Source organism: Lytechinus pictus, chromosome 14 (genome assembly GCF_037042905.1).
Source record: "Lytechinus pictus isolate F3 Inbred chromosome 14, Lp3.0, whole genome shotgun sequence".
In the NCBI taxonomy this organism is placed as follows: Eukaryota; Metazoa; Echinodermata; class Echinoidea; order Temnopleuroida; family Toxopneustidae; genus Lytechinus; species Lytechinus pictus.
In genome coordinates, this window is record NC_087258.1 from 25,766,442 (window position 1) to 25,779,065 (window position 12,624).

Consider the following 12,624-nt stretch of genomic DNA (forward strand, 5'->3'; position numbering starts at 1 on the left):
TATCCACCTTGTTAGGTGCTCAAGGCGCTCCTATATTACCCGGCTAAGCTAGGCGTTCATAGCGCACACAGCTTTTTAAGGAATTACTTCCTACCGGTACCCATTTACCTCACCTGGATGGAGTGCAGCACACTGTGGATCAGTGGATCAGATATTCAACACTTTAAAGAGTTCACCACGTTCATGTTTTTTAGTAACATAAAATTCTATGATAATGGACATTAATGTGAGTTATGGTGTATTTAACATCATTGCTGGCCGCTGGGCTCATACCTGTATCTCCAAATGTACAAATTTTGAAAATGGCTACGAAAAACTTTGACTTTAGAGTCATAACATACGCATATCTTTTACCTAGGAGTTCCCTTTAGGAATTAGGAGACTTTTTTTAAGAAAACAATTGCCATATTTCTCAAAATGGATCGTTACCCTTCAAATTTTGGGGTTTGAACTAAACTTTGAAGCAGACACTTCTTACCTTTACTGAAACCTCCAAATATATTGACCCCTCCTGTCTTATTTGAGAAGGAAGTCAACTCTGATGAGACTATTCCTATTGGAGCAGCAATGCTGTGAGGCTCAATGATGCAGTTCTCCATCTTGTACAGTCATCAGCGAGTACATTTGGTTAATATCTAAAAAAGGCAATTCAAGAGAAATCAATTTTTAAAAAGTTCTTTTTTTTTTAAAGGGGAAATCTTTGACAGTTGAGGATCTATCATTAACAAACAAATCTGTGGTATGATCAGAGTTTTTTAACTTTCTTGTGCATTTAGGATCGTATCTTCAAAATGACAAATGATAATAATAATAATACCAACATGTTTGAATGAACAGGTGGGAGAGATAACTGAGTTGTAAGACACGAGAGTCGTAGAACGAGAGAATTGAGTGAGAGAGTGGCTGAAAGAGCTGTAGTGGGAGTGGTTAAAGTGTGAGAGCTGTAGAGGGGAAAAAGGTTGATCAAGAGAGCAGTTGGGGGAGTGGTGAAGAGAGAGTTACATAAGATGGAAGAATAATGGAAAGCCGAAGAACTTGAATTTGGAATCACAGTACGCACATTGATTAGTTCCATTTTATACACTGATATTACAGGTATATTACAGGCATTAATTTCATTTGGCGCATTGCACGAAAAGTGATAGGACCGATTTGGGGAAGGGTTTTTTGCCATGTGGTGGTTGAGCCAAGAAGTATAAAAAAAGGGCGTGTGCTAGGTAGGGTGGGGTAGTTCTTTTCGTTCACGATTTGTTTTGCTGCTGCAGGCTATGTTGGTTTATTTATACCCCATTGTCGGTCGTCCAGTCCAGAGATGCAATATGTTATTATACTACACCAGCTTATTGATTTGATACTGATTCAAAATAAACATATTACGTACAACTTTACTTCATCTCTTCATTCGAACTTGTCATTTCTCGACTCCGTCTTTCTTTATACGTGGGCAGCGCAAGACGGTGGGCGGCCACCGGCCGTCTCGCAAAGCTGTCCCGCTACATCGACCACCTAATTTTCTAAGCATCATATCTGCGAAAATATTTATCAGTTTTACCTTGTTTGTGTCTCATTTGTGCAGAAATTTGAACAGATCAGATTCCCATGTTTCGATCGGCGACTCTGATTGAGATTCAATTCGCGTATATATCGGCGAACAACCAATACAACCGTTTTACAATTGCTCATTTGCACCCTTTTGAAACCGACCACCCGCGATACACTAAGTTTTGATGCTTCCAAATCAGTTCTATGATGTCAACATGCTAAATGATCATCGCACTACTTCCACTGCGAGCTCCTGCACATGATTCGACGACTGACGACGGATATTTGTTCTAAAGCCGTTTCCTATCGGAAACGGGGCGGGTTCGGGTCTAGTCAAAACAATTTTGATAAATTCTACTAAATTTTTACCTTTTTCTCTCGTAAAATCGATTCTTATTGTTCCTATGGACACTACGCCTACTCTCCCGCGCGTATCGTTTGTAATACGCAATAATTTTAATGCGCGCAAGGTGGTCGGTTTCAAAAGAGGTGGTCGATATGTGGTGGTCTCACTATACTCTTGATATACAACACTTCGATTTTCGGGGTGGCATCCCTACTTTGGCTATCTGGCTCGTGCCCCGGCCACAATAAAAATATTTATTGTAAATATGCCGTTTTACACGAGTGTGCCCGCCTTTTGAAAGTCACAGCATACATTTTTTTATTAGTAATATGTCTTTCATACACAAGTGAGGACCTTTTTTTTTTTTTTTTTTGCTTTTCAAATTTTACATGGACGAAATTTCCTTCCAGACCATTTTAGGTGAAAACCTTTTATTTTGCTTGTCAAATTGTCAAATTTTCTTCGGGAAAATGTGCCCCCTTTTTTAAGGATGTGTAAATGTAAGTGAATTTTTTAAGGTTAGGTTAATTTGGAAATCATTCCAAAATTATTGTCCACTAACGATAATCGTATTGTTCCTTACGATTTCATGAATCAGAAGGGAACTTATTTCTCTATTAATCTTAGTGCGAAAAGGTAGTATTAAATGTATTTAAGAAAATATTTGTTTTGCAGCAGGAAATATGCAGGGTAGGCCTAAATACAATCTCATACCCGATATGTTGATGAATTTATTTTTTTTGCAGATCTTTGGGCACAATGCTGAAATCGTTTGTTTAGAGGAGTTTATTATCATTATTGTTTTCATTACCATGGATCGATCGATCTGCTCCTTAATTTGCAAAAGCTAAATATGAAATAAAACTTAAACTGAAATAAATCCAGAGATGTAAAAATATAATCCAGTGAGATCAATACATATTTTATGGAAATATGAAGTAACGTGACAAATACATAACCCATATGGCGTTAAGCCTTTTACTATGAATAATAATTTCATTCATATTTTAGTAACATGACCGATATCTATGCAGTGATATAAGCCTTATATTATTTCATTACCATCAGAGGAATCAACCCGGGGGCATGCAGGGGATGATGCCCAACTGAAAATATTGGAGGCAAACATTGATTTCCACCCCCCCCCCCAAAAAAAAGAAGTGATTTCCACATTTTGTCAATTTATGATAGGCCTATATGCTACGTAAAGATAATTATGTTTAGGGGGAAGTGGAAAGTACCATAAATATACAAAATTGTCTTTTTTTATGGCGCGCGAAAAAGTTTGAGCATGCGCCCAGAATTTTAGATTTTTACAAAAAACTTTAGCCCACCCCAAGTAAAGTGTAAATAATTTATTTAAAATTGTAATATCAGTTGTTCAGGGATGTACTGTACACTATAAATCAGACTTGCATAAGTGAGAAAAAACAGAAACAAAAAAGGCGTAGACATAGTGACAACCCCTGTAAAAAAAATCAATTCTTTCAGTATAACAGTAAGGCACAGACAGAAATACAAATAGGGTTCATGGAACTGGCTTGATATATTTATTATTCATTAGCAGTATCTTGTACTGTGCTCGAGCACCTTTTTTAAAATTACATATTCATTGAAAATAAAGCATATAATCAACAAAAAATACATGATAAATCCAAGAGAATTACGACCATAGTAATGAACATATTTAACAGTGCATAAATAGTATAAACAGAGAATGTTCAAAGTTCCAAAACTAAAGCTCCACCAACAACGTAAATGAGAAGTTAACCTTTGTTATGCACAGTCATGATGCATGCATGTTTGTCTTCTAAATTCTAATTACTAATTAGCTCACAATTTAAAACAAACAAAGTAAGGGATCTAAAACCGGGGATTTCAACTATCCTCACATAGACTGGGAATCCTGCACTGGAAGAAGCAACACAGATATAGAGTTCATAGACACCATTGCCGACTGCTTCCTACACCAGCATGTCCATTTCCCAACAAGACATAGAGTAGGACAAAATGACAGCACCCTGGATTTAGTGTTCACTAATAATGACCATTTGATTGATGATATTGAATCACTGCCTCCTCTTGGATTGAGCGACCATCTTGGGCTTATTTTGACCATTACGCTCTCAGCCCCAGAAAAAGAAACACAGTTTCCCAAACTTCAGTTCAGTCTTGGACAATACCATGACATATGTGAGGAGCTTGATAAAGTTGAGTGGGAACAGTCAATGAAGGACATGGATACTGAACAGTCCTGGTCATTCTTCCATACAATCTTGACAGACATTATGAAGAAACACATACCGTGTTCTTCATCACGGCGACGTAAGAAAAAGCATAGATGGATGAACAATCAAGCACTCAGACTGCATGGACAAAAGCATCGTGCATGGCAACAAGCCCAAGTCACTAAACACCCAACTGACATTGCTAGAGCTAGGAGACTAGCAAAGGCTCTTCAATGCCTCACAAGAGATCTGCAAAGTAACTTCAAAAAGGACCTTGCGAAGAATGTGAAGACGGATCCAAAAGCATTCTGGAGATATGCATCTGATAATCTAAAGACCAGAAAGGGGCTTCCTGATCTCAAAAAGACGGATGGTACCTTCACTTCAACAGATGAAGAGAAAGCCGAAATCTTGAATGCTTTCTTTGAGACAACATTTACTGAAGAGGACACTTCTTCCATCCCACAGCTTGAACGCAGACAGTCAGCTGGATGCTTATCTGCTCTAGACATAACCCCAGAGGATGTACATCGCAAACTTGATCTGCTTTCCAAATTTAAGAGTGCTGGACCGGATGGTATCCATCCTTGCATTTTACGGGAAACGGCACCTTCAGTGTGTACACCATTGGCCATCATCTACACTAAGTCGTTCAAAGAAGGCAAGCTTCCTTCAGCATGGAAAGCAAGTCACGTTGTTCCAGTTTACAAGAAGGGAAACAAGTCTGAAGCCACTAATTATCGACCAATAAGTTTGACTTCAGTACCCTGTAAGATCATGGAGTCGCTGATCAGAGACAAGATCGTTGATCATCTGATGGAGAATGAACTAATCAGCGATTCCCAACATGGATTTGTCCCAGGTAGATCAACTGTTACACAGCTGCTCCAGACACTAGAGGACTGGACGTCCTTACTGGATAAAGGTGAAAAGGTTGATGTTGTCTACCTAGATTTTAGAAAGGCCTTTGACAGTGTACCCCATCAACGTCTTGTGGCAAAACTAGATGCATACAACATTCAAGGGAGCTTCAAAACTTGGATTGCTGATTTTCTCAGTGGCCGAACCCAGAGGGTAGTTGTAAACAATGCCAGATCTCAGTGGTGCACGGTAAAGAGCGGGGTGCCCCAGGGTAGCGTGCTCGGCCCGACATTGTTTGTGTTGTACATCAATGATCTTTCTGATGTTATGGAATCCACTGTAAGGATCTATGCAGACGACACTAAGGCCTTCTCTTCTGTCTCCTCTCCAAATCAATGTGAAGTTTTTCAAGCAAGTTTGCACTCACTGATGGACTGGTCCTCAAAGTGGCAACTTCAATTCAACACTGACAAGTGCAGTGTTTTGCATCTTGGATCAGGTGACCAAAGAGAGCACTACAACATCGGGAGTACAGCACTGAATGCAGTTAGAGAAGAAAAGGATTTAGGGATCATCATTGACGACGATCTAAAATTCCACAAGCAAGTGTCAAATGCTGTCAATAAGGCAAACAGGGTACTAATCAGCATCAGACGTACTTTCCAGTGTCTTGATTCGACCACTATCCCCAAACTATTTAAAGGGTTAGTGCGGCCACTCCTGGAATATGGAAATGTCATCTGGTCACCACAGTACATTGCTGATGCTAAGGCTGTCGAGAGAGTTCAGAAGAGAGCAACGAAAGTAATCTCCAGGATCAAACATCTTCCATACAAGGAAAGGCTTAAACACCTGAACTTACCATCCTTGGAGTACAGAAGAAAGAGAGGTGACATGATTCAAGTGTATAAGATCACTCATGAAGTCGACAGGCTTAACCCAGACCACTTTTTTCAGCTAGCTGACAGTACTACAAGAGGTCATAGGTTCAAACTTGTAAAGCCAAGATGCAGAACAAATGTGAGAAAGCAAGCTTTTAGTCACCGAGTAGTCAATGATTGGAACTCTCTCCCAGCTGAGGTAGTTGAAGCTCCCACAGTAGACACCTTCAAAATCAGGCTAGACCGACACTGGAAAGATAAGCATTATGATTCCCACTACTCTTAACTGGATATGAGAAGTCAATTTTCACCAACTTGCCCCACTGCCTCCTTAAACTTATTGAAACTTATTGAAGCATGAAGGAAGCTGACAAAATTAGAAGATAGACCTGGAAGCTCGACTGCTAATTCAGCATTCTTCCAGTATTTGCGGTAAGGTAAGGTAAGGTAAAACAAAGTCAGGGATCTAATTAAAAATTTTCAGTGATAAATAAAATATTTTAACGAAAGAAAATGTATGAAATAAGAATTCTTCGCTCGGGACTCACTGTTTTATACACTCTAGGCGACACCCCAATACTTACCCGCGTTAATAAACTGGGACTCCACCCACGCGCATTTGGGCCGCCCTAGGTTAGAACTAAGCAATATTATCTAGAAATTGTTAAACTCTAGTCATAAAATATGTTCTATTAAATAAATTGATAATGTTTAATCGGTACTCACCGGTTCTCAGACCATTTCTCACAATTCTTCGTAAATATTTGCGGTAAATTTTGTCGCCATAGACAGCTATACGTCCATCTTTATTAATAAATGGAGCGCCCTTTACGATAGTTGTTAATGCCGCGGAGAAATCGTTAGGCATTTTGGCCTGTGTTCAAGGCGTTCTTTCTGTTTTATTTTTTATATTGAAGATTGTGCATTTGTTGAATAGCGCCGTCTACGTCAGGTATGAGATCGAGTGTATAATTTATAAATACACTCTTCCAAAATAATTATGATTCCGACCTGGCGCTGTTTTAACTTCAATCTCTTTCACCTAAATTAGCGATGAATGCTAGCATTATAAATAGGGTGTCTGAAGCCACACTGAAAAGTGTCAGCATAAGAGAGGCTGATTTAGAGGAAAATATGGCACGTTTTTTTTGGGAAGTTCAGGCTACTAGAAAAATGTGATCTGAATTGATTATTAACTTGTGTTTGGCATGTATGGAAAGAGAAAATTCAGGGGCTTCTTTTGACAGTAAGGACAAGTTTATATGATCATTTTAAATAAGGATTTAGAGATAAATTGCAAACCCTTATTTTTGTGTGTGTTGAGATTGCCATTTCCCCATGCGTTTTCTATGGGAAAATGAAATTTCTGTTTTGCACAATTTTTTTCACTTTGTCGCAATTTTTCATTGTGATCTGGTTTCCAAATCTTTATAAAAATCATACCATCAGAAAGAGCATAAAAAATCCTATTCGACTCTTTATGGACAAGTTTTTGGCATTAATAATAAATTTATAACAGCTCTCAGAAGCTAAAAATTTGGATTTGTGTGTGTCCATTTCTTAACTACACAGTCTATGGCAGAGAAATGCTGAAAATTGACCTAATTTCATTCTTCTTTTTTGCAGCCAATAATCAGATTTTTTTCAAAAATGTTACATTTCTGTCAGTCTGAAGGTCATTTCTCTTCAAATTCACAAAGAAAATGTGATATTTTCTTGAAATAAGAAAAATAATATTTTTCTCCAGACACCCTATTATAAAATATATATTATTAACGTCTGACGAAAAGAATAATCAACCGATCAGCTGACGAGAACGCGAATCACGTGATCTTCATATCAGCTTCGATCGCGAGTCAGAAGTGAAGAGCAACTGCCCAGAAAATCAGGAAAAAGCCGTGAAAATGTAAGTTCCCCTTCATTTCTTTCTTTTTTTTGTTGTTGCTAACGATGCATTTACACTATAAAAGTATAAAATTATAATTTAAATAAGACTAGAGAAAGGAATATAGCTTGTACTTGTGATATAATATTAATAGAAATATCCTGTTCTCAGAGATTTCTAACCAAAAATACTAGTGATGTCGCCTATGAGGTCCATACATGTAATGTTTGGACCTCATTGGTACTACTAGGAGTGATTTTATAACCGTTTTCTATGCGCTGAATTCCGAGCTACGACAAAAACGTGCATGCACCGTACTACGAAAACGATCCGACAAACTGAGTGAGCTGGGGACTAGCAAGATGGCGCTCAGTGCACTCAAGCGAAGAGTAGGGCTATTGAATTGGCAACAGACTGGTGCGTGCATTGTGGGCGGTACTATAAGCCTTACCCTTCCTTTCATTTCCGTGGACACGACAGAAAAGATCTCCATAATATAATAAACTTCAAACGTAATTTTGATAATGTGGGACTGTGTGAAACAACTTTTGACTTTGAGTTTGATCTTGATCAAGGAAGCAAACTGACAACATCGAGATAAAAAAGCCCACACACAGTCTAAATAAACAAGTCTTATTAATAGATTAAGTGTAACCGATAAAACTAAAAGTATTTAAGACAATGAAATTCTAAATTAATACTAGTCATACCTTCGATTTTTACAGTCTTATCAGAAATTCCCGCGATCGAGACGAGCGAGCATGCACCGAACAAGTTTAAATAGATTAACCGAGAGAGGGCGCAGCCCAAGGAACTCGAAATACGTACCGGTAATAGTACAGTGTACGTATTTTCATGCAACGAAGAAGAGCCGCTGAAAGTTTTTTTTTCTAGTTTCTTCCCCCTCCCAATTCAATTCAATTTCAATTTATTAGCCTCTAATAAAACAAGGAAATATTTCATCCGCTGTCTTTTTCATAGAAAATCAACGGAAAATTACACACGTTGACATGACTACCGGGCATGACTAACAAGTTAAACATAAGAAAACTGCACTCGTAGACATAGGCGGCGGAAGCTGGGGGGGGGGGGGGGGGGTCCCTAAATTGAGGTGGGGGACGATCCCCCTAAATTTTTTGTTGATAATCATTTTTTTTTGCTTGACTTGTCAAAAGATTTCGGTGGTCCTCCCCAAATTTTCGCTGATAACCTTTTTTTTTTTTTTGCTTGTCAAATTTTTTACCTGTGTCCATCCCAAAATTTCAGGTGGATCGATTTTGATAATGTTTTTGGTAATTTTTTTGGCTTCCGCCGCCAATGCTCGTAGACAATCAATCGAGGCAATGATGATAGTAAACCTCGGCCCCGTTGCATAAAAGTTACTACTTCCCTGAAATCCTTGATTCAAATGGGCTGTCACATATTGAGAACAACAAGAAAACAATATTCACATCAGCCATGCCTTGCCTTTTTTAAACCCTCTTTATTTCCAAAGCATACTAGCTATATCCGGGGCTATATCTCTCTTTAACTAACAACAATTCGGGCAATATTTTTAGTAATTTTTCTGTTATTTTTACATGAAACATTTTTCGGAGCGAACTTCCCCTTTAAAGGAAAAGTCTAGTCCCCCCCCCCCCCCAAATACGTTGTCTTTAATAAAAAGAGAAAAATCCAATAATCATAGCACTGAAAATTTTATCAAAATCGGATGTAAAACTAGAAAGTTATGACATTTTTAAGTTTCGCTTAATTTCACAAAACAGTTATCATGGTTATATATGCACATCCTGGTTGGTATGCCCGTGGTCGATATGCAAATTATGAGATGATAGATGAGGTCACCCACTCACTATTTCTTTTGTATTTTGAAATATGAAATATTCTGATTTTCTCCTTATTGTCCTCCCAAACAAAATTTTCTCCATTGCTTCACTTTATCAATTCCTTTCATATTAAAAGCGCTCCTCACAATTTCCGTACGTACAGGCATTTAAAGGAAACCAAAACCCAAGAAGAGAAGCAAACTTATTGGAAGGAGTAAAACAAGAGGAACAATTTAAAATAAGTTTCATCAAAATCGGTTATGAAATAGGCAAGTTATGGCCGTTTAAAAAGTCTTACTGTACTTTTTATGGGGATCCTCAAATTGGCCAACATGCTTCAAAAAGGCTGATTTTAATTGTGGACAACCCTCCATTTGCTTTGTACACAAATTTTCAGATTTTCCCCTTTATTTTCCACATTTCACATCATTTTCTCCTGATCTAGACATATGTGGTGTGAATTATATTTTCCCATGACATATATTATGCTCAGAATGAGGCAATATGCAATTTGAAAGATAATGGGGAAAATCTTTAAAAAATTGTGTACAATAAAACAAATGGAGAATTGTCCACAAAATCAGCCATTTTGAAGCACGTTTGCCAATTTGAGGATCCCATAGAAAGTACAACAAGACTTTTTAAACGTCCATAACTTGCTTACTTCACAACCAATTTTGATGAAACTTGTCAATTTGTTCCTCTTGTTTTACTCCTTTTACTCAATAATTTTCTCTGACTCTGTGCTCACCTTCCCTCGATCTACTCTCGAGGTTAGGTTCGATCAGTTGTCTTAGCAATGACAATGACAATAAAAATGACATTTATTCCCATGTCACCCATAAAGTGGGTATTTGAGAAAGTGGGAAACAATCATACAAATGAAAAAAAAATCATCAATAGTATTTCATCAAGTAATTTACAAATTATTTAGAGTACATTTTAGACAAATTCAATTAAAAAGAGTGCAAATTTTAGCATTAAAATAATTTGATAATTATGGTTGAAATAGTACCCTGAAGCTTCAAAAATATAATCAAAATTTACATATGATAAAAAAAAAAAAAATCAAAGTAACGACATCATCACATCGTTGGCTATTAAACCACAGAAAGCTCAAAATATTTCTAGCGTAGCAAAGTTTAGAAAATTTGATAATTAGGCCTACAGTTGAGATAATGGATTAATGTCCTGAAGCTAAAAAAACTCCAGCTTTTAAAATTATAATAAGCATATACATTTGTCTAATAGAGGCAAGTAATGGCATCAGCATATCATAAGCTGTTATACCACTATTCACAGTGGCGTAGGTCACGGCATTGGGGAGCACCAGCAAAAATGTTGAGTCACTTTACTGAGCGCGCGAAGCGCGTTCAGTTGCCAGGTATACTGACCTACACTGTAAAAACTAAAAACGCTGTTTAAAATTTTTAGCACGTTGTTTAAGCCCGTCACTCTAACAACTACTGTATAAACTTTTAAAACAAATGTTTAGACTTTTAAACAACTGTTTAAACTTTTTAAACTTTTTAAACAAGTTGTTTAAAAAGTTTAAACAATTACAAAACAGTTTAAACAACCTGTTGTTAGAGTGACAGGCTTAAACAACGTGTTATTTTTTTTACTGTGTAATAGAGACATTATTTTTAAGGACAGTGTCATTAAACGGATATGTATCTCACTGATCAAATAATGTGAGCGCGAAGCGCGCGCTGAAGATTTTTAATATTCAGACCTAAAAGGGGACATTACAAGCAAATTTTTGTTATCATGATACATACCTGTCTCGCTAAACAATACGAGCGCGAAGCGCGAGCTGAAATATTTGTATATATTGGCTCCAAACAGGGACATTTAAAGGACTATAGTAGGAAACAATTAAGAGTATACATATTTATCTAATGCGAGTGCCAATCTCGCTGATATAATAATGTGAGCGCGAAGCGCGCACTGAAGATTGTTGATATTCAGACCTAAAAAGGGACATTATAAGCAAATCTTTGTAATCATAATACATACCTGTCTCGCTAAACAAACAATGCGAGCGCGAAGCAGGAGCTGAAATTTTTGTATATCTTTGACCCCAAACAGGGACATTTTAAGGACTATATTTTAGGAATCCATTAAGAGTATATCTTAATATTTCTTCATATCTCACCATAGTCATCTAATGCGAGTGCCAAGCGATTGCTATATACATCTGAAGCACTTGTAGTCATTGTAATCATGATAAACATACGCATCTCACTAATCAAACATTGCGAGCGCGATACGCGAGCTGAAATTTAGGAAAATCAGATCTGAAAAGAGACATTTTGATTGATTGATTGATTGATTTTATTTGGCAAGTCACCATAACATATACAGTAGCATTAAAACAACAGGCTTGCACAGGATGACCCACGAAAGCTCGAAAGCTTATTTCCAGTGGGGTCCTCAATATACAGAATTAAGATAATAAAATGTTAAAATTATACTATTTACATATTAAAAATGAAGAAAAAAAAAATCAGAATTTACTATTTCCAATAAATAAGATATATAGATAATAAATAAGATATATACAAGAATATAACGAAGAAGAAGAAGAAAAGAAGGAGAAGGAAGAGGAGGAACAGAAGAAGAGAGGGGACGAGGAGTAGAAGGAGACGGAAGAAACTGATAACGAAGGGAAATAAATAAGGAGAAGAACAACAGCATAAATGTGACGACAATAACAACAAGAAGAGGAGAATAGGAAGAGATAAAAGAAATAGAAAGAATAGAAGAAAGGACATATCGAAGCTCCAATCAAACTATGCATTTTAAGGCCTGCTTGTAGGAATTCACGAAGACCATGCGTATTTCACTAACCAAATGATGCGAGCGCGAAACGCAAGCTGAAAAATGTTGATATTCAGATGAAAAGGGACATTTTAAGGACTGATTTTAGGAATTCATGAAGAACAGACATGCATATCTCACCAATCCACGAATGCAAACGTAAGCACGGACAGGAAATGGTTTATATTAAGACCTTAAAGGTCAAGTCCACCCCAGAAAAATGTTGATTTGA

General features: G+C 37.2%; 1 protein-coding gene across 4 annotated transcripts in view; it reads right to left on the bottom strand.

The window, feature by feature from the left end:
- LOC129276867 (protein ELYS-like) overlaps positions 1-8,534 on the bottom strand; it is a 60,836-nt gene extending 52,302 nt beyond the window's left edge. For all 4 annotated transcript variants that reach the window (XM_064109860.1, XM_064109859.1, XM_064109858.1 and 1 more), the window contains exons 1-2: positions 8,454-8,534; positions 479-635 (exon numbers count right to left, since the gene is read on the bottom strand). In XM_064109860.1, coding sequence (XP_063965930.1) covers positions 479-599 — 121 coding nt within the window. In that variant the 5' untranslated portion in view covers positions 600-635; positions 8,454-8,534. The remainder of the gene's footprint in view (positions 1-478; positions 636-8,453) is intronic.
- Positions 8,535-12,624: the final 4,090 nt, after the last annotated feature.